The sequence below is a fragment of the Calidris pugnax genome, unplaced genomic scaffold (genome assembly GCF_001431845.1).
Source record: "Calidris pugnax isolate Ruff unplaced genomic scaffold, ASM143184v1 scaffold28, whole genome shotgun sequence".
Classification (NCBI taxonomy): Eukaryota; Metazoa; Chordata; class Aves; order Charadriiformes; family Scolopacidae; genus Calidris; species Calidris pugnax.
The window spans coordinates 15,813,184-15,833,438 of NW_015090842.1; the positions used below are offsets into that span (position 1 = coordinate 15,813,184).

Sequence of the window (20,255 nt, forward strand, 5' to 3'; positions counted from 1 at the left end):
CCCTTTCATCTGCCGCCGCGGCCCAATGGGAAGGCGGAGGCTGCCTGCAAGTGGTCTAATCTCAATGAGGTGTCAATCATGTTCCCCGGTGGGTGAAGTAAGGTCTTTTGTAACCGCCTCTGTCTTTGGGAAAGAGAGGAGAGAGGAGGAGGAGGAAGGCTGGAGCGGAGAAGGGGGACGCCGGACCGTGCTGCAGGAGGGGAACTGAGATTCCGTCTCGCTTGTGCGTTAGCAGGGAGAAGCGGGAGCACATGGATTTCTAAACGCGCTGGGATTTTATAGATCTACAACCAAATACCAACGAGCCAACCTGACCCTACTGAAAACAGTCAAATGAATCGTAATTGCAGATCAATGCAGAGAGATGGGGAAACTTCACTCGAAACATGGTTAGTTCCTTTCACTTGCTACTTCCTTTGCCCCCTTCCCCTTATTCGGGTTTTTACTCGGTTTGTTGCTGCGATTTATATACTGGTGTCTAATGATCTTCCTTTATTATTTCCCCTACACACTTTCCTCCGGATCTGCCTTAGCTGCCGTTTGTAAACCCCGAGAAAGTCCAGAAGGTAGGGATGGCTCCTTACTGCTAGCAACTTTGCACGCCTTCCCCCCCCCTCCCCGGGTCCGGGTGGCTGCCCCCGCTCCCCCTGCCCTCTCCCCTCAACTTTCCGCCGGGGTTTGCCCGCTGCCTGCCTCTCCCGGTCCCGGTCCCGGCCCTCCCCGCCCCGCGGATCCGCGGCCAGCCGGGCCCGGGGCCGGGAGGCAGCGGGGATGGCCGCGGGGGCCGGGCGGGCTGTGCGGGCGGCTCAGCGGCGGCATTGTCTCCTCTTTTTCTAGGTGATAGTTTCGCGGTGAACGCCTCTCTGGCTCGCAAAGGGCTGGAGGACTGGATGGTGAAGCAGAAATACTCCGGGGGCAGCAGCAGCGGAGGCAGCAGCTCAGGACTCCAGCAAGGCTGCCAGCACCGGGCTGTTTGCAGGCTCTCCAGCGCCAGCAGGGTATGTCAGCTTCCTCGCTGCCCCCACCCTCCTCCGCCCCTTCTTTTTGAAATAGGGAAAAACCAAAAGCTCTTTCTACATCCCTCTCTCCCTCCCAAGGGTCGGTTGTGCAAAGGAAGGGTTTTTCTTTGCCCTAATGCTGCTCCAAGGGGCTGCCCCGTGGGTGGTTTTCTTCAGTCCTTTGATGAAGTTAGGAGCTGCAGAGCAAACTTGGTGCTGGTACAAAAGCCGGAGGAGTAAGGGGACCTGCCTGCTAGTGTCTGGGCAGCACGATTGGAACAAACCCCTTCACAAACAGCAACGAACAGGGAATCTCTGGGGAAAGCCCAGCACCCTGCCAGCGTGTGCAAATTTGTGGACCCTGACTGGTGCACCAGTTTGTCTGAGACATTTTGGCAGAGGAATTCAGGAGGGGAGAAGTCCCCTAAGAGTGTATTGTTATTTATTTGCTCTTTGCTAATAATGTGTGGCTGACTTTCTTCATCAAAGTTACTGCACGTGTCACTTGTCCTGGCTGTTACCACGCTGGTTGGTCGCTTTCCACCCTTTCTCTTTCCTCCAGACCCACCCCCCAGTTAAAGCTGGGCTGGAGGAAATGTTTAAGTTGCCTCTTTTTTTTTCTTTTTTCTTTAACATGTTGTCTCTTTAAACAAAAAGGCATGATGGGAGGTAAACAAACTTAATAGTTCTTAGATATGGTCCTCATAGTGTTTCAGGGTATGATCCGGGGCTTATTGATGTTTACTGAAAGACTCCCATTGACTTCCGTGAGCTTTGGATCAAGCCCTGGAAGCTTCATCAGTGGAAAAGTAACCTGAGAGATGGGGAGATTGGAATCTGTGCTTCCCAGCGAGGAATGTGGCTCTGAAAGCACAGGCAGAGCAGGGCCACCAAGCCTCCTGCGGGCTCTTGGCTTTGTTAGCCACCAGTTTTATTGTAAAAGGCTGGACTTCTCATGTCTCAGGAAAAATTAACTTGCGAGTGGAGAATGCTTCATTTTTAGGTGGGGTATAGAAGATGTGTAGCATGGGAAAAGCTAATGATGACTTTGTAGATTCCAGCAGTGTTACATTTAGAGGAGGATAAATTGCTTGGGAGTCACTAGAAGTGAGGCAAAGGGGGTAAGAGACTGATGGAAGTGTTTGTAATAGATCAGCACAAACCATCTTCAACTTGCAGGTAGGATCAGTTGAAGTGATTTTTATTGTGCTTTACTTGGAGACGATGTGTCCAAAGAAAGAAGTTCCCATTAATAATGGTACACACATGTATGATACAGATGCAAAGAGTAAAACCATGTGCTTTTAATTATTTTTCATTATCCCAATTTTTGTGAGTCAAGCTTTTTAGATATGTTCTACCTTTCATGTACAGATTTTCTAGGAAAGAAGCTCAACTCACCAAACTAAATATAGGTTTAAAATATAAGAGTTAAAGGTCAAAAATCGTGACTTTAGCTTTGTGAAATATGTTTTCTTCCACAAAGACAGTTTGCTTTCTGAAAAGAAGAAAAAAAATATCTTTTGTCAAAGATATTTTGCTATTTACAAAGCTCTTCAGTTTTCAGTTCCATGGGGTCTGCTCAGCTGGAATGACAGTAGAACAGTCTTTCTCCTCTTACTCAAGGTGTCCTCCTCATGATAGCTCAGCAATTAGCAAGCCATTACCTAAAAATTACTCTACAGTTTTAGTACATTATAAAACTGTAAATGGGTTTAAGTATGTTTAAAAGCACTTTTCCCATGAGGCTTTTTACTGTCATCCTGATAGAGCTGTTCCTGAATGTTTGAAAATATTAGCAATTTATTGCCTGATATATTTGGTGGTATCTATATGCATATATAGCCTGCTAATTGATTTAGTTTAATTGTCATCCTGTCACAGGCACACTGTGACAGCTACATTAAAGTTCCTTTAAAATATGAACTTTGGGTAATATGGAAGGATGCATTTCTAATCCTACATTGGAACCAGATGTGCCATATGTACAGTCTTTTTGACAAGGATTATGGAGTCGTAGCTCTTGACTCCATAACTGAGATTGCATGACTGTTTCTCTTTTGAGATCTCTTTGATCTCCTGTATAATTATACCAAGATACAAAGCGTCTTGTGGCCCAAACTCTTGGCTCTTTATTCACTCAAGATACAGACGTACTAGTCACTCCCACTAATGGGTACTCACGTGGGATTGTGTGGGACAGTTGTGTATTCCACAATAATGTAGTACTGTTGCCCTTGAATCCACCAAGGACTCTTCTCCTTACTACTCCAAAATTCCTCCTAAAATGTTCAGTTAGCTTACAAAGCTCTGTGGGATGGTGCAGTTTTACTGTGTCACAGCTGAAACTCTGGCTTCTTGTTAAAACACAGGCTTTTTTTTTTCCCCCTGACATAGGTCCTAATTGCTGTGCCTACAACGGCAGAAGGAGTTAGATCAAACACTGATGAAAACATCTGCATTCAGAGGAACATCTAGTTGATTTGTAAAAACAAAAGGGTCCTAGAAATATTTTTCCTCCTAGGAAAATTAACCAGAGTTTTGTTGATGGTGGTTTCATTAGTTTGTAGGGCCTTGTTTGGTGAAATCCAGGACCTGTTGATGGGAGAGGAGAGCACTCAGTTGCTTCCGTGTCTGAAACTTCAAAGCTGTGAATCATTTTGGTTAGAACTTGAACACGATAGTGAAATTTGATTTACGTTTCTCTATGTAAGCCAAAATTTCTGTCTTGGTTGTAGTTGGAAGGCTGTTTTCCTCAAGAACAGACACACTGAATTGTTTTGCTGAAGTTAGTCATCCCAGAGAGATGACACTGAAGTTGAGGGGGATTCATGTAGCGTTTTACAAGAGGAATGAGTGACTAATACAGGAAAGCAATAAAATTTCATTTGTCCTCCTCTCTAGGATGATTGAATTTACAATAGTTGTGGAGGGGAGGCCTTTCCATCAGTTCACTCAAGGGGTGTTTGACACAAGGAGGGTTCAAGAATCCAACACCTTTTCTTTTCCTGAACTGAAGTTTTGAGGCTCTTATGGTTAGAACAGATGTCCCTCAGCTGACGTGTCATCTGTGTCTTCTCCTGTCTGTCCATGCCTTCCCCTCTCCAGTTCACTGGAAGGACAGTAGTTAGTGTCCAGCTATTGCCAAACACATTGGTCTTCTGAGAAGGATCTTGTAGTAAATTGGTGGTGAAGGCGTGAGCCAGGGGCAGGGCCCTGTATCTGCAATGTGCACTTCTGGGGTGTGCACAACTTTCTGCTGTGGGCTAAGAGCTCTGATCTCATTAAACCATTGCCACCTGCCCAGCAGGGGCTGCTCTGCTCTAAATGTTTTAATTACTGTGGAAGCTGAGGGCTGGGCTCCAGCTTTCCACAACATGTAGAAATAAAGAAAAAAGGAATTCTGTTGCATCCATGAAAAGTATGAGGTCCAGAGTCATCTTCTAGTTTCAAAGCGAATTGAAACCACTGGGGCTGTAAATCTGTTAGAGCAAGTGAATACACTTGTTTTGCTGCTTTAAGAATGAGTTAACTTGTGCCCAGAAAGGTTTTCTGACATTGTGGATTATCCTATATAATTCTTAAGTTTAAATTTATTCAATGTGTTTACTTTTACAGACTGTTTTTGGAGATCAACATTGTTTGCAAATATTAATGCATTTATTTATTTAACTGAGAAGTAAGTAGTTCTATGCTAGAGGGAAAAACATTAAATATGACATTTGCTTAGCTCAATTTACTTTTATCTTCAAAGCCATAAGAAATTTTACTAGTTTCTTGCGCTGTCTCCTTGAGATCTGTGCTTGGGATTGGAAAAAAAAATCTCATATTTTTAATTAAATTTCAAACCAGCTCTCAGTTGTAAGTGATCATTTTAGGTAAAACAGGAAAGACTTTAGCTTACCACTTTTGCTGGGCTCTTTGGTGCTAGTGATCCTCACGTTCAACCCTAATTGATATTAATTAGAGTTGAGTATCTGGTCTGGGAATAATACAGTATGAAATGCTGAGGCACATCACTGCTTCTGAGGTGGGGCTTGTTCTCCATTTGTTCTGTGCCTGTAACTGCCAGTGACATTAATGGGCATTCCTTGCATGGCTGAGAGGAGACTATCCCAGTGTCAACTTCACTGTTCCTCTAGCCTGAGCTTTCTTAAAAAAAAGCCCTTCCTAGTCCCCCACTGTTAAATAGCGTGTCTCTGTGCACATATAAAAATACATAGCCTTATGGAAGACACAGATGGGTAGGTCATTCATCCAAAATGAAAATAACAAACAGAAGAGAGACCTTTTTTTAGTGGTATGTATCTACTATGGCTTAAAGGCTGTTGAAGTGGAAGATTTAATTGTAGCACTACTTTGGGGTCATCTCATGGGTAGAATGACATTTGCAAGGCTGCCTTCGTACTGATATGGTGACAAGAGCAGTTAAAATTTCCTTTGGTGCTATCTTGTGTGACTACTTGAAAATATTTCAATTTAAAAGATCACTTCAAGTACATTAATGTCAGTATCGTATAGATAATTATTTGTATTGTCCCTAAGGATTAAAAGAAACAACAGGCACAGCAGTGCTAGATATTGGTATCGCTAAAAAAATGTTTTGATACACAAAAGATTGTGTGTGGCATTGAAAATGAAATTGCCAAACTTTGCATTGAAAGAGAGAGAAGCAGAATCTTATTTAGTGCTGAAATTTGGTGCCAACAAACCAAGATAATTTAATTAGTGGTGCACATAGTATATCTTGACAGCTCTGGTTGGGAAAATTATAATATGAATATTAACAATCAAAGAGTCTCTGAAAGTATTAGTGCCATGGTGATGAGATTAGTGAATTGGCCAATACTGTAGCAGAAAGCTGGATTCCAAGGGAATTATCCTTGAATGATACCAGTTGGTGCAATTAAAAGCCACAATTCAGTTGCCATATGGAAAGTGTTAGGCATCCTTACATGGTTTCAAAGCTATGTGCCGGAGGTTAAATTGACATATGAAGAAAAGCATAAATTAAATATTTTGTGTTATGAAATTAAAAGTTGACTTTGCTGGAGCCATATGGAGGAGGTGGATGGAAGACAGTCTGTATTTCATCAGGGCTTGTTTTATAGGTGTTTCAGATTTAATGTGGTACGCTTTTAATTTGGCATGTTGATTGGAAAGCTGAATGGCCCGTGAAGTTTCTGCAAACAATCTCGTTAAAGTACCTTTTTTTGATCTCTAACAACCCTCTTTCTCCCACCCCCCTTTAAAGTGGAATTGCTTAGGTTGATCTTAGTAAGAAGGAAGCATCTGAGTGATACAGGCTATGTCTCTGGGGCTACTGGTAGCCACCCTTGGCTTAGTGAAACCTTAATTCTTCTGAATGAGAAGGCCTTGGTGATGGAGCACTTTTTCTTCTGAAAATTGGGATGAAAAGTAACAACAGCATGTTATATTCTTTAATGACTTAAATGTAAATAATGTAGTCCAGACTTACACTAAAACTTTAGTTATAACAAAAATGGGAAATTTGTAGCACATGATTGTCGACATATGGGAATGTTCTTTACAGCAGCATTCATTAACAGAAGGATTTTCTGTAGGTTTTGTGAGATCTGTAATAAGACCCAGGAGGAGCTCGGTAAGTGGCTATTTGTAGGCACCCCTTCAGAAGAAGATCTTGGTTAACTTTTATGGTTTCTTTTGAATTGGGTTATGAAGAGAGGAAAGAGAAGTCTCTTGAGTATTGAAACTTTGTAAGAGTTTTTTCCAAAGTTGGAGAAATTATTGTTCGGCGATGATATTTAAATCAAAATGGAACGTTGCTCTCTGTGCTGCAGATGTTGGCCTTTATAGAAATCCTTGTGGATGGATTTTGCTTCATGAATGTCAACATCAAAACCTGCTTGGAAATGAAATGGTAGATGTTGAAATGTACAAAATACTTGAAGTATTTTTATTGTAACTAAACTACTTTTCTAGTTAATATATTAGTTACTCTGAATACTTGGGAGTTTTCAGACTATGTGATATTTATAGGTATCTTTACGTGGAAAATGAGGTATAGTTTTAGTTCAAAAAATTAATGTGGAGAAATGGTCAAATAGACTTTCTCTGTGAATTTATTTAGTCATATCTGCCAACATTGGCAGCAAAACTGAGCTTGTATTTACTCCTACAGAGTAACTACAGCTATGGGAGACTGAGTTGGACTGTATTCCATTCAAGAATTATTAACCAAGTTCCAAATGCGAAATCTTCATTGTGTCTGATTTCGGAGCCAGCAAAGAGTGTTTGTGTTGGAATATCTCATGACATTTGTCTTGCAGTGGTGGAACGCCAGTGGTGTTAGCTGTGGTGAAAGGGCTGTGCTGGCACAGATACTCTTACTACTGCGTGCTCTAAGAGAGAGGGGAAATGACCTGTGTAGGTTCAACTCTTGCTGCCCTGGTCTCTCTGCAAGGGGTCCAGCCATACGGTGCATTTGCTTTTTGGTAAACTTCTGGGTTTATTGCCATCAGAGCAATATGGCACATATTTTTATCTTGGGATTTGCAGAGCGGAGATGGCACTTCTGAACGTGGGAGACATTCTTTTTTGAATTGGAAAGTCTTGGATAGTTAGTGGCTTGCAAAAAGACTGTGGTCGTGTCTACTGTTCAACAAGGACCGGTCCGTTGGCTTGTCACGGGAGCTGGCTTTCAGACAGACTTATATCTGCAAGTAAGTGTTGAGCCAGATTCCTTAACACCTATACGTGTGCGTCGCACGTGGCCTGGTATGTGCCCATCATACGTGAGAAATAGTTCTGGTCTAGTCATACAGAATATAAATGTTTGAGGAAGGGAACGATGCGGTCTCTTGCTGGGAGGTCCCATACCAGCTGGGAAACTGAGTGCCACTGATTTTGTTTGTGTGGTGTGGCCTATTGTATGTTATAGGGCAATAAATGATCCTATTGTTTTAGTCTGTAAAACTTCTGGTGGCGTAAATCCTTTTGCTCCTCAAAAGACCAGGCTGTGGCCACAGGAGACTCAAATGCCATCAGCGCCTCAGAAGCTCCTCAATGGCCAACAAGAGCCCAGTAAAAATACACCTAAAAGATCCCACCACAGGGGACTACCCCTTGGCAGGGGCAACAGAAGACCTTGTGGTTCCGTGGCTCAAACCAAGCTCCCTGCCAAATGTACATGAGAAGGAGTTGTGCCTTAAATCTGAAGCTGTTGTTAATAAACTCGAATTCTTGTTCACAAGACTTACCAGGCAAGCAGTTTTTCTGTCTTTTGTAAAAGCTCTGAGTTCGATAATTTTCTCCAATGACACTTCTGGATCTGAAAATTCTGTGGAACTCTGAAACCCATCGAGCTGAGGGTGAAAGGGTGTTCTGCTTAATACCTTGAAAAGGGGCTTCTACCAGTCTTCCTTTCGGTTGTAATGGATTTGGATTTGAATCCCTTGAGAGTGTGAGATCCTCCCTTAAAATATGGGAGGGGATCAGTTATGTTTTGAGCAAAATTTGCAGCAGAGAAGTTTTTAAAGTGCTTGGAATTTTCAGCCGTGTATCCTTGGGCTTCAAACTAACAAATGCTGGCAGTGTGTGTTGCTGTGGCTCGGAGATGGATTGGCATGTGGTCAGAACAGTCTCTGCACTGTCCATCCAGAGAAATACTTTGTGTTTTGCGATTAGGATGGAATTTAATGCATTTGGGGGCATTACTGTGGCAGCTTTAAAGGGATTAAGTATATTGAGGTTCCTATTAAAGTATAACATTGTGATTCAAGATCTGTGAAAGAAAATCATGCATGGGTGTTTGATCTTGGGGTGCAGCCACACATGCTGTGAGGCATAAAATAAGGGGATAGACTCAGTAGGGAAGTGACAGAACAAAGTACTGTCTTGCAGGAGAAATGGGATTTGGGAGCAGCCTCGGATCTTTTGATCCATACTCTGATGCGAATGATGAGTGGTTCGGAGGTGACAGATTTGTCTTGGGGGAGGAAGGAGAATGGTGGGTAGCGTGTCGCAGTGCCCTCAGAGAGAGCTTGCTGTCTGATTCCCCAAAGATTTGAGAGCGGTAGGTAAGGACTAAGCTGCTTCTTGTCCTATCTTAAAAAATCTTTTGTAATTCCGGGATGGTTAGTTTCAAGAGAGTTAGGTAAAGAAGGTAGTAGCTGTAAAGCTAAGCCTTATGCGTTAAATGTATATAAAGAACAAATGTCTGGTTGGGGGAGCGGGAGTTTTCTCTGAGCATAGAGTGCCCCAGTCCTCAGCTCCCAGAATAACAAGCAGTCTCTGTATTGCATAAGATGCTGCGGTTAAGCCCCTATCAGTGTTTCTGTAATAAACTACTCCTTTTTTGAAACAATAAATAATAATTTTGCTTGTGAACTTTCCAAGTCTCCCTCTGTTCACATAGCGTACGTGTGTATAAACTACAGACGCTCGTTCCCCTATAAAGAGAGAACATCATAGTCTAGCAAACAGAATATCTGTCATTCCAGCTGAGCAAAGGTCTAAGGCAATAACCCAAAATATCCTGGAAGAAATTCTAAAAAGCATTGAAGAAATCAATCGTCTGATCCTAGAGGAAGGTCTTTGATGTAATCCTGGTAAGTTTATACTGGGAGCCTGCCTATTTCTTTATGGTCAGCCCTAGAGTTTCTATATGAAAAGTGGATCAAATAATTTCATATGCTTCTGCTTTAAAAAAAGATGGTTGATAGTTTTCTAAAGCGTACACACTGTTTAAATGTAGATTGTGGCTTTTAGCCGAAGCCCAGGTGGGGAGGAAAGGCTTTTCAAAACAAGTACTTACAGAAAAATAAATAATACTTTGATATTTTTCCCATGGAAAAACTGTGCCTCATTTAGCCATCCTGAATATTTAATTTTATTTTGAGGATAAACTTCATAGGTTATCTCAGTTAAAGCTATTTTTATTTATGCAAAGCTTATGTGCAAGGTCTTGTTCCTGATGTGGATATGTACGGAAAAGTTTTTCAGAATACCATAAGTAAATTACTTTTAAACTAACTCAGTGCAGTTAGGTAAGTCTGGCTTTATCTTGTCAAAAAATTCTGCTAAATTTCTCTGCCACGTTTTGATGTGAAAGCCCTGCTCTAAGAGAGAGGAAGCTTCTCAGTGCTTTCAGTGGGTTTGTGTTGGGTTCCCTGCCTCACCAGTGGAAGACGAGGGAAGGTTCAAGTGGTGAGACCAATAGTCTTTCTGTCTAGCAGCTCCGTTGCTGCTGGAATGGCAGTGTATTTTCTCCTGAAGATGCAGTTTATCTGATCGTTTTATGACAGGTTCACAAAAATTTTTCCCAGTTGTACTGCCACTTCAATTCCCACTTGTAATTAGCAATGTAATTCTGCGGATAGCTTTTAAAAAGCATGTTTTGAGAAAAGCAGAGCTGTGGGAATAGCCTAATACCCATTAAAATACCACATTTTTATTGTTTGAAGGTGTTTTTATCTAATTAGGTTGGTTTGTTAAAGTATTACAGCACAGTCTCATTCTTTCTCTTTTTTTTTTCTTTTTTTCTTCTGCTCTAAGGCTGTTTTTAATTGTTTATTTATGACCAGTAGGAAACACACAAAATCTCTAACTCTGGACTAATGCACAGCATAAAGAAGTAGGCTTCCTGCCTAAGCTATTGTACAGGGCTTTTCTCTGAAAGGCAGGCAGTCTTGGATTAAAACGTTGTGATGTGTAAGAGAAAAGAAAGAAAAACAAACAAACAAACAAAAAAAGCCCCAGCATTTGGAAAGGAATTGTTGTAGTCATTGATGCTCCATGGGCTTCATTGGAATTCGGTCATCAACTTCATGATGGCACTTTTTTCCAGATGTGACGTTTGATTTTGGTGGTTTTTTTAAATGCAATTTAGAAAAAAAAGAAAAAGAATTAAATCAATTTTTGTGAGAGCTGTGTGATGAAATCCAAAGTAAGGCATGTTGAAGTAGCTCCGTGTCCTTGGATGGTTGCTGTTCCCCAGGAGGGACTGGCTAGACTGGAGATGCGGGTGCTGCCCCTGCTGAGTCAGTGAATGTACCTGTGCTGTTTAAACCTCTGCTAAAACAATTTACCCTTAATCTAAGTCCACCTCTGATTTCCCCCATGTTGGCAAGACAGAAACCGAAGGCAGTGCAGTGGGCAGCCCCCAAGGTTTGCCAGTAATGGAGTAGCAGACAATGGGTAATCATAGAATTGTCCAGGCTGGAAGGGACCTCCAAAGATCATCTAGTCTGACCTCCCCCCAGTCAGCAGGGACACCCCCAACTAGACCAGGTTGCCCAGGGGAATGTCCTGTGGGAGCAGCAAAAAGGCTGAGGGTCCCTTATTATCTCTGTGACAGTAACCTCATCCCCCTGTGTCTTTCTGATGGCAACAGCCCTGCTCTTCTCAAAAAAAAAAGAGGAGAATTTCACCACCACTGGGGAAAATTAAGGAAGCTTGTCAAGTACAGAAGACAAGAGAAAAATGCTAATGTCATGCCTTTAGGGGTATGTTTGAAGCAAGGAAAGAGCCCTGGTCTGCTGTACAGTCAGAGTGTCTCCTGCCATCAGCAGGAGCCCTATCCAAAGGCAGGGTGAGGCTTCCTCCTTACACGTTCTCCATAGACATGGGGTCTACTCAAAATCTGCTGCTGTTGCTGATCATTTCCAATATCCAGTGCTGTCAGGATTGGACAACCAATTCTGCCTTCAGCTGGAAATATGTACAGAGGCTCTTTTTGGAGAGGCGTACCAGTCTGAGACACATCCCAGGTCAGGAGCAGAGTTTGGCTTCAAGTTGTGTTGGCAGGGCTTACTGGTGCCACTGGGCTGGGTGCTAATAGCTGGCGGCAGAACTGGGCGGAGGGAAGTAACGCAGCTGGAAATGACCTTCTGATGTTCCGTCCCATCTCTGTAAATGAGGGCAGGGTGGGGGGAAGCCTGTGTTACCTGGATTTAGCCATCCACAGCCAGGAACCTTTCTTCTGGTGACGATGGTGACTAGAATCTTTCTTCTGGTGACGATGGTGACTAGCAGCGAGTAGCGTGGTGTCACACCCAGCTACACGCCAAACTATGTTGTAAGGTTTGGGGTGTCCCTTCCTTCCTGCAGGGTGACGCCTGCCTTCCCTGTCAGCCCTGCTCTGGCCAGGTGAAGTGCCCCTTCTCCTGCCCCAGTCCTGCTGACAGCAGGCTTTCCCCAAACCGCCTCTGCCTCTTGGAACCGCCTGACTGGCTTGTACAGAGGGTGAAAAGCAGTACAGGTTTTGCCACGCGGGTTTTTTTTTGACTGTATGCTATTGACAGGGCAGCTTCTGGAGCGAGTGATCCTGGTGGAACATAAAGGGTTAGGCTGTTGAGGTTACCCAGGCGCCAATCCACTGGCACGCCGCAGGTGATCTCCCAGCGAATGTTGTTTAAAGCGCCTGTCCCACGGTTTCACAAATGTGCTCTGACCAGAGGATGTTTTTCTAACTTCAAAGGGCTTCTCAGCCTGGCTCGGTGCCTCACAGACTGAGTCCACAATTCCTCTCTGCTCGTGATGTGTTCTAACCATGTGTGATTCTTTTTTTTTTGTTTTTTTTTTTGGTATGTGATGTTTTCTTAAAGCGGCATTGACCTGCGTTCAAGTGAAACTTGCTCTTAAGCTTGTAAACACAAACTTGTCGTGTGGGCAGTTTTAATCTTAACCTGATGTGTGTATTTTTATTTTTTTTTTTTAAGAGCAAGAATAGACATCAAAAGGAGGAGTAATTTATAGGAAAAGAAAACAAAAATAAGTAAAAAATGAAGATAAAAACTTGCAGCAGCCTTTTGAGTTACACCATCCAGAGGGTTTTCCTTGAAGATGAAGGTGTGGGTCCTTCATCCAGAGGGTTTTCCTTGAAGGTGAAGGTGTGGGTCCTTCATCCAGAGGGTTTTCCTTGAAGGTGAAGGTGTGGGTCCTTCATCCAGAGGGTTTTCCTTGAAGGTGAAGGTGTGGGTCCTTCATCCAGAGGGTTCTTCTTGAAGATGAAGGTGTGGGTCCTTTGCTGGCAGCAAGGAGAGGAGCATATTTCCACCGTGGCACTGCTGATGTTACAGTAGGTTACTTTGTCTGAAGGGGGTGTGCAAGGGTGGGAAGCAAGGCAAAAAGGAGCAGCAGGTTGTTGAAAGAACAGAGCACGCTTAGCAGTGACCTGATTTTTTTTTTTTTTTTTTAAACAATGCTCCCCCACACCCCTTAGCAATGTTATGTTAAAATAAACTTTGAGGAGCGTGTTTGTATGTTTTTAAATATTGAAGGTTTCTTTATAGTATACTGTAGTATTTGTAGTATACTTTTCTGAAGGGGATTATATTCAGGTTAATGCAAGATATGCTTTCTTTTTAACGCTGAAAATTAGAAGTGATCGAGCCTTTGTGGGCCAAATTCTTTTCCTGTTGAAGTCCATTAACTCAGCTGAGAGCAGGATCAGGCCCTGAAATATCTCCTGAAGTGCCCTGTGCTACGTTAGCTGTGGCTGTGGATCTGGGAAGATCTCATGTTCCACTAAGTTGTGTTGGTGGGCACTGGTTTTTGCAGTGTTTATGCATTCATTAAGGCTAGAAAAAGCGGGCTAGTTTGAGGTTTTAAAGTCATCATTTTTAGTTTACTGTTATTACTGTCATGGATGGTTTTGAGTACATTAAAAAACCCAAACAAACAGCAAAACAAACCCTTTCTTCAAAGAAAACAATACCTTCCAAGCCAGAGCATAATCCTGCTCGTGGAGTGATTGAAAAGGGTCATCTGCTGGGGGAATAGAACATCCTACAGAGAATGGCATGTCGGGAACAATATAGCTCAACTGTGCTCCTCCTGAGTAACAGCACCGCAATCTAGCACTTAATCCAGCTTTTGGATTGCAGCTTGATCCCAAGGTCCTCCTCCAGACAAGATCCTGGAGAAGTTCAGTGATCTCTAGGACCTAAAGCCCTACCGGCAAACAACCTGTGCTACCCTGCCATCCCATGGTTATCCACAGGAACCATCCCACCACGTTTATTTTGGCTGGTTTTAAAGCAGGTGGCCAGGATGAATTCCTGGTTTCAAAGTCACAGCTGCTGCTTTGAAATTGTGTAAGAAGGGCTTTGGTTTCTTAACACAAAATAACTGAGCTGCTGTTTGGTATTAGAGCATCATTATTCTGGGAAATGCACTCTTCATTTTAAAAATATCTTCTCTATGGAAGTTGAAAGTTTATACCTCATGATTATAAGGGCAAAGAGCTGAAAAGGTTCCTTGTTTGACTGATGCCTGTAAATACTTAAGAATTCCTCAGTGACTTGAGTGAATAGAATCTGAAGGTAGTGTTAAAAATTAATAGCAATATTAGAAACACCGAGTTACTGCAGGAATCTTATGTGTTGGTATTAAATAATTTCAAGGGGGGGATTTTTTGGGTAACTATAATTTAAGATTTTTCCCTCTTAATTGGATATCTTTGTGGCACTTAGCCTAAAAAAGTTATGTCTTTATCATTAAATCTATTAAGAAGTCCAAGTGGACTTCATACCGTCACAGTAATGATGCTGTGATTAAGTAAAAGGAAATATTCTGTTACAAATCCCCATTTCCTCTCCTTGTAAAAATTTTATTTTAAAATGAGCCTTCTTGGGTGACTTTTTCAGTAGCGTCAGCAACAGTGTCAGCAGAATGGTGAATTCGTGTCGCTGGAAGTATAAAGAGAATTCATGAAGGAGTTGGTGTTAAGCACAGGGTTGGTTTTTTTATATATAAAAAAAAGGATTTTATTCACTGTGTTTTTTTTTTCCTTCTTTTGTATTCCTTGCCGCCTTATGATATTGTAATGTTTTTTGCCTACTTTCAAAATTTCATAGATATATATTTATAAAAACTATATGTCATGTAAGCCTTTTTCTAGTGTAAAGGAAAGTACATTTTATGCGAGGTACACAGCATGGGGCTTCCTGGGCCTTCAATCTCATCTGATCCTGTCTCACAATAAATATATCAAACAGGAAGGAGCAAAACGCAATCCTCTCAGGCTGGGTGAAAATGTTCTCTCAAGAAAGAAGCCAAGAGAGGGCGGTTAGATCCGAGGTAGAGAGGCCAGACCTTTCCTCTGAAAGGAGGCCTGAAAAAAGCCAGTAGGCAGAGGATGGAGTGGTTCTTCAGCTAATGTAGAAGGGCTTCTTAAAGGATACAAAGTGCGAAATTGGGGTTCACCTGGCACTGGGGACACAGTCAAAGCAATGAATGTAGGATTCACATGTGTATGTGTAACGAAATCATCGACGTGGTTGTTAAGGGGATGGGGTGAAATGGGCACATCAGAAGCACAGGCAGTACAGATGGGATATCTGGGCTGTGCCCTTAATCCCTTTTGCTTCAACCATAAAGTAATTTATCTTTGTGGTTTTATCATGTGATAGTAATTGTTCATAGTTCTCTTGTCTGCTGGAAGCCGCATGTTCTAGCGCAGTGCTTCTTAGATATATGCATTAACTGGTGCTGTCCCATGTTTTATGTACAGGTAGATGTGGGAGAACTAAGTGAAAGCTCTCGGTGGTTCAGGCACAGGCTTTTCCATGCAGTCCTCACATCTCTGATAAGGGGGTATGCTCTTGCTCACAGGGCTGGCCAGTGCAACCCCTTGGGTCTCTACTTAGTGGTTGGGATTTTATGGGTAGGGTGTCAGTCCTGTTGTACTGAAGGGTAATAGGTTAAATACAGCTTTCTTAAGCACTCTGAATCACAAGGTAGGTAGGCTTTGAAGTCATCTGAGATTAGAAGACTGGTCTGTGGGCTTGGATGTGAAGTTGAGAGGTGTTTGATGTGGGTGGTCAGTTGGGTAGGCATTGCTATGGAGCTACCTGGTCTCTGAAACTCTGAATTTATGGTTTATGCAAGAGGTACAGGAGCCATGTGTTCTAATCCATAACCTAGCTTTACCTGTATATCCTTCCCCTCAAATGTTAATCTTCACAGAGACCCAAGACAGCTAAGCACTTGTCACTCATTTAGTCTCATTTGTCTTCTCTTTGAAACTACCAGCTTCGTCCACTTTTTCCCATTTCCCCATCAGGGAAGTGAGGATAGTTTTTATCCTTTTTCCTACCTAGGCTGTTGAGGCAGTCAGAGAGATATTTAAAGTTCATGAAGAACTTCAGTGCCAGCTGTACACTTAATTCATTGCTATGTTTTTATGAATAAGCCAGGTATTTATTACCTACTTTCCTGAGCTGTTAGAAAATAAGAATGAAAAAGAATGTTTGAATTCCCCTTGGAGCTTATATAATCCCCATTGGCAAAAAAACCCCCTCTTATATTGTTTCTTCTTTTGCTCTACAGTCATCTTCCTGAAATCCTTTTGGAAAGGGGCCTTTCTGAACTCTCCAGCTCTCATCACAGCCCACTGGCCCAAGACGTCTAATTTTAAAAGTTTGTATCAATCAAAGCAGTTTTAACATATGGAGAAAAAACCATTTTACTTCCCGCTTATCTGAACGAATTTGGAGAAGTTAGAAGGTGGTGCAAGGGACATGTTTTTAGTGTATGAGCTGAATTGTAGCTCCTTGTGGAGGCCTGTCCAAGGACACGTGCATTCAAGTTGTTGTCCCAAAGTGGGGTCTTTGTCTCCCTAAGGGACACAACAGTGATACAGCTTCCTCCTTATTGCTGTCTCTTGCTTATGGTCATGCAATAAATTCATATATTCAGTGCAATATTAGTAGGAACATAGGGATAGAGTGTATGGCTGGCATATGTATAAATTATAATAGATAAATAAAATAGGATGAGGAGAATGCCAGACTTATACCCCTGTTACTACATGAAATGGTCTGCACAGACATATCTAAAGGGCGAAGGAAAACTCGAGTTAAAAATTGAACTGAAGATGAGCTCTGCTGCACCAGCTAGACTTGAGGCTCTGCAGGGAGATGATCTTCTTTCTGGTGTTTGCTCGAATAATGAAGTTACCCTCTCTTGAGGGTTATTCTTCAGAGCAGCAGAGTTTGTACATGAGTGAAATGCATGTCAAAATGTTTACAATGAACTGGAGTGGGGTGGTGAGTCAAAGCGGTAGGCTTTTGTTTGCATTGGCTTTGTAATGGAGAGCCTTATAATGAGGGTGAACTATGCCTCCTATTCTGGTGAGCCTTTGTACTATCTGGAGCACAAAGTGGAGCAGGTTTACAGGTTAATTAACACCTCTTCCCTCCTCCTTGTGGTGCTGGCAGTGATGTATCACCCATGGTCATGTTTAGAAATGGTGAGTGAGGGTTGGTGATGGATACTCCCAAGCTTTTTACTTGTTGCCACTGGTTCTCTGCTGCGAATGCCATTTGTTCTTTTAAATAATAAAGAGAACAGTTAAATGTGTGGTGCTGAAGAGGCACTTATTGTCCTGTTCTAACGCTTGGCAGCAGCGAGCACACCCTATAGCTGTGTGTTTGCAGCCAGACACAGCCTGTAGCTTTCCTGTTCCCCCCTCCGTATAAATATGAAGAGAATTCAGACAACTTCTGCCTGTCTAAAGAGGATTTAATGGCATCTCACAACCCGTTATTATGTATTTAACAACGATTACTCTCAATGTTGAATTGTAAGGATGGTTTCAATCTAGTGGCTCTGTGGTTTTGGAGAGTTTGGTCAGTCTGGCTGGAATCACTGTATTTTAGTCTGTGTGTGTAAGATATGGGCATTTGTTGTTTGTTTTTTTCCTCTCCCTTTGGAGATTTAAAGTTTTCTCTGCCGACAGATCGCACTTTCTCAGCAGTTTCCGTGTGCTTCTTTCTGTCCCTCCCAGTTCCTCAGGTCTCTACTCTGCATGTGATAGATAGTTCTATTACATCTATACATCTATTGCCTTTGCCTTAGCTTGATTTAAAGGCTACACTGTTCAGAAACTAAATCTTGGTAGAGAAACAAAGCCACGTGGTGGTCTAACTAGCAGGGTGCACATTAGGGTGTGGAACATCAAGAATCCTTTTGCCATCCAGGTTGGCTAGCACACCAGACTACAACATTTGAGGTGAGTGTGTACCATACATCCTGCCCAGCCACACCATACCCACTCTACAGATTGCTAACAAAAATATATATGTATTTTTGGAGCTTGAAGAATTTTTATCTTCACATCTCATACCTCTTTACTTGCCTATTTGTGAGTGGAGAGACAGTGGATCATAGCCCAGCTCAGGAGCAGAATCATTTTGGGAAGAGGACGGTGCAGAGGTCCTGCTTGCTGCCTGCCTTGAGGAAACTGGAAGGAAGCAGTGATTTGGTGAGTTGGAGCTGTCTCTGACAGCTCCAGGGGCAGCGTGGCTCTCAGCTGCTACCTTGCTCACAGTGGATTATAGGGTCATAACACAGCCCTCTGTGCTGAAGCAGAGAAGCAGTAAATTCATCCTCGGGAGCTGCTTTTTGTTGTCTAGAAATGAAGAATTCCTCTGTAAGAATGTAATGCTTTTTAGCCAACTTCCCAATTCCCATGCTTCAGCAGTATATTTATCTTCACCACTTTCATGCTGTGAATAGAGGAAGGCCAAGAAACATGTATCCTTTACAGCCAATGATATGTGCAGTATAGCATCCTATAAAGTTAACAGGGATTAAGGTGAATGACCATGTGAACAAGGGAGGCATCCCACCAGGAAATATGTCTGTTTCTGTGCAACAACTAAAGCAATACTATCTACAGGCTTTGAATCAAAGGCTTGGACAGCTAAACAAAGCTAATCCCCAAAGATGTACTATTAAACTCATTTCCTGTGTATGGAACAAATATTCTAGGAGTTTTGAAAAGCATTTTCCAGCCATTGTTAAGAGAAGAGTTGGGGTGTGAGCTATAAAATTCTGATCTGGGTTCAGACTTTCTCCATATTTGTGGTTTTGGTTTGAGCCTGTCTTTAGTTAGTTGGGATATAAATGTTAAAATTTACCCATGTGGCTTGGGAGCTGTGCTGTGTTAGTAGTGTAAGCCTTGCTTTTTCAGCGAGTCTTTATTTTAGAATACATTTCTTCCTGCTGGGGTCAGAGCCTTTCTTTAACTGGGCAAACTCTGAATACTCTGGCAAGGAAGGACAACTTGACTAACCCTAGTAGAGCTGCAAGTGTAAAGTGTTAATCATCTATGAAAAATATTGTTTCTCTCTCACAAATTCTCTCGACATAAAAACTCAAGTTTGTATGCCCTTATAGAGAAGAAAGTAAATGTCCTATCATGTTTTCTTTTTAGGAAAGTTTTCATTTCTTTGTTTCAGCTTTGATAGCTTGTTGTATTTCTTTGCCCAAGCAATTGAAATTAATTGGTAAATGAGAAAAGGTTTAATCTGACTAATGAATATCACAGAATTGTAGAATGGTTGGAGTTGGAAGGGACCTTAAAGATCATTGAATCCAATACCCTGCCCTGGGCAGGGACACCTCCCACCAGACCAGGTTGCTCCAAGCCCCATCCAGCCTGGCCTTGAACCCCTCCAGGGATGGGGCAGCCACAGCTTCTCTGGGCAACCTCTTCCAGTGCCTCACCACCTCACAGTAAAGAATTTCTCTCTAGTATCTAATCTCAATCTCCCCTCTCTCAATTTAAAACCATTACCCCATGTCCTATCGCTATACTCCCTGATAAAATATCATTGGTTTTGGAGAACTGAACCTTAAATGAGAAAGATGAACACCAAGAATTGGGTCCTGTAGTCAGCTGAACTGGTTTTGGGTCTTTTTTTTTGGGGGGGGGTGTGTTTGTTGTTTGGTTTTTTTGTTTGTTTTTTTTAACTTTGAGCCAAATTACAATTGCAAGAACAACTCTCACTTTGGATAAAAGTGGTGTCTGCTCGGATCTGTTAGGCTGGGTCTGACTGGGCAGCATGTTTCTAGAGTGCGAGGTTAGGGCTCTGAATTTGACTTCTTGCCATAAGCCATGATAATTTATGAACGGCAGAGAGAAATGATTACCCAAATGTGAACAGAACAAAGAAGCTTGGCATTGAACATGCTTTCTCCTGGGCTGTCACCCATTGTATCTGTAGCCTGGTGTGTGGCACTTTATGTAATTTCAGCCCAGCTTCGTTCTAAGCAAAGGCTGATAATGTGTGAACATGTGTGATGGTCCTGAGATGATGGCCAGCGAGCCCATCGGACACTGCCTGGTGTCTGTTTTCAGAAGGGATTTTGGTGATGACTTCTGTAGAATTTGGCTCTGGCAGTCGTAATTGTGTAGCAGAGAATATTGCAGAAACGGGAATACAGGCACTCTCAAATGCTTGGCACTTTGTCATATATTTAATC

General features: G+C 42.4%; 1 protein-coding gene across 2 annotated transcripts in view; it reads left to right on the forward strand.

Moving 5' to 3' along the window:
• Positions 1–28: 28 nt before the first annotated feature.
• NKD1 (naked cuticle homolog 1 (Drosophila)) overlaps positions 29–20,255 on the forward strand; it is a 112,324-nt gene continuing 92,097 nt past the window's right edge. The window contains exons 1-4 of one of the 2 annotated variants that reach the window (XM_014942189.1): positions 29–88; positions 233–389; positions 534–566; positions 838–998. In XM_014942189.1, coding sequence (XP_014797675.1) covers positions 365–389; positions 534–566; positions 838–998 — 219 coding nt within the window. In that variant the 5' untranslated portion in view covers positions 29–88; positions 233–364. Of the gene's footprint in view, positions 89–139; positions 390–533; positions 567–837; positions 999–20,255 lie in introns of those variants that run through there. The other variant, XM_014942190.1, reaches the window with a different exon arrangement.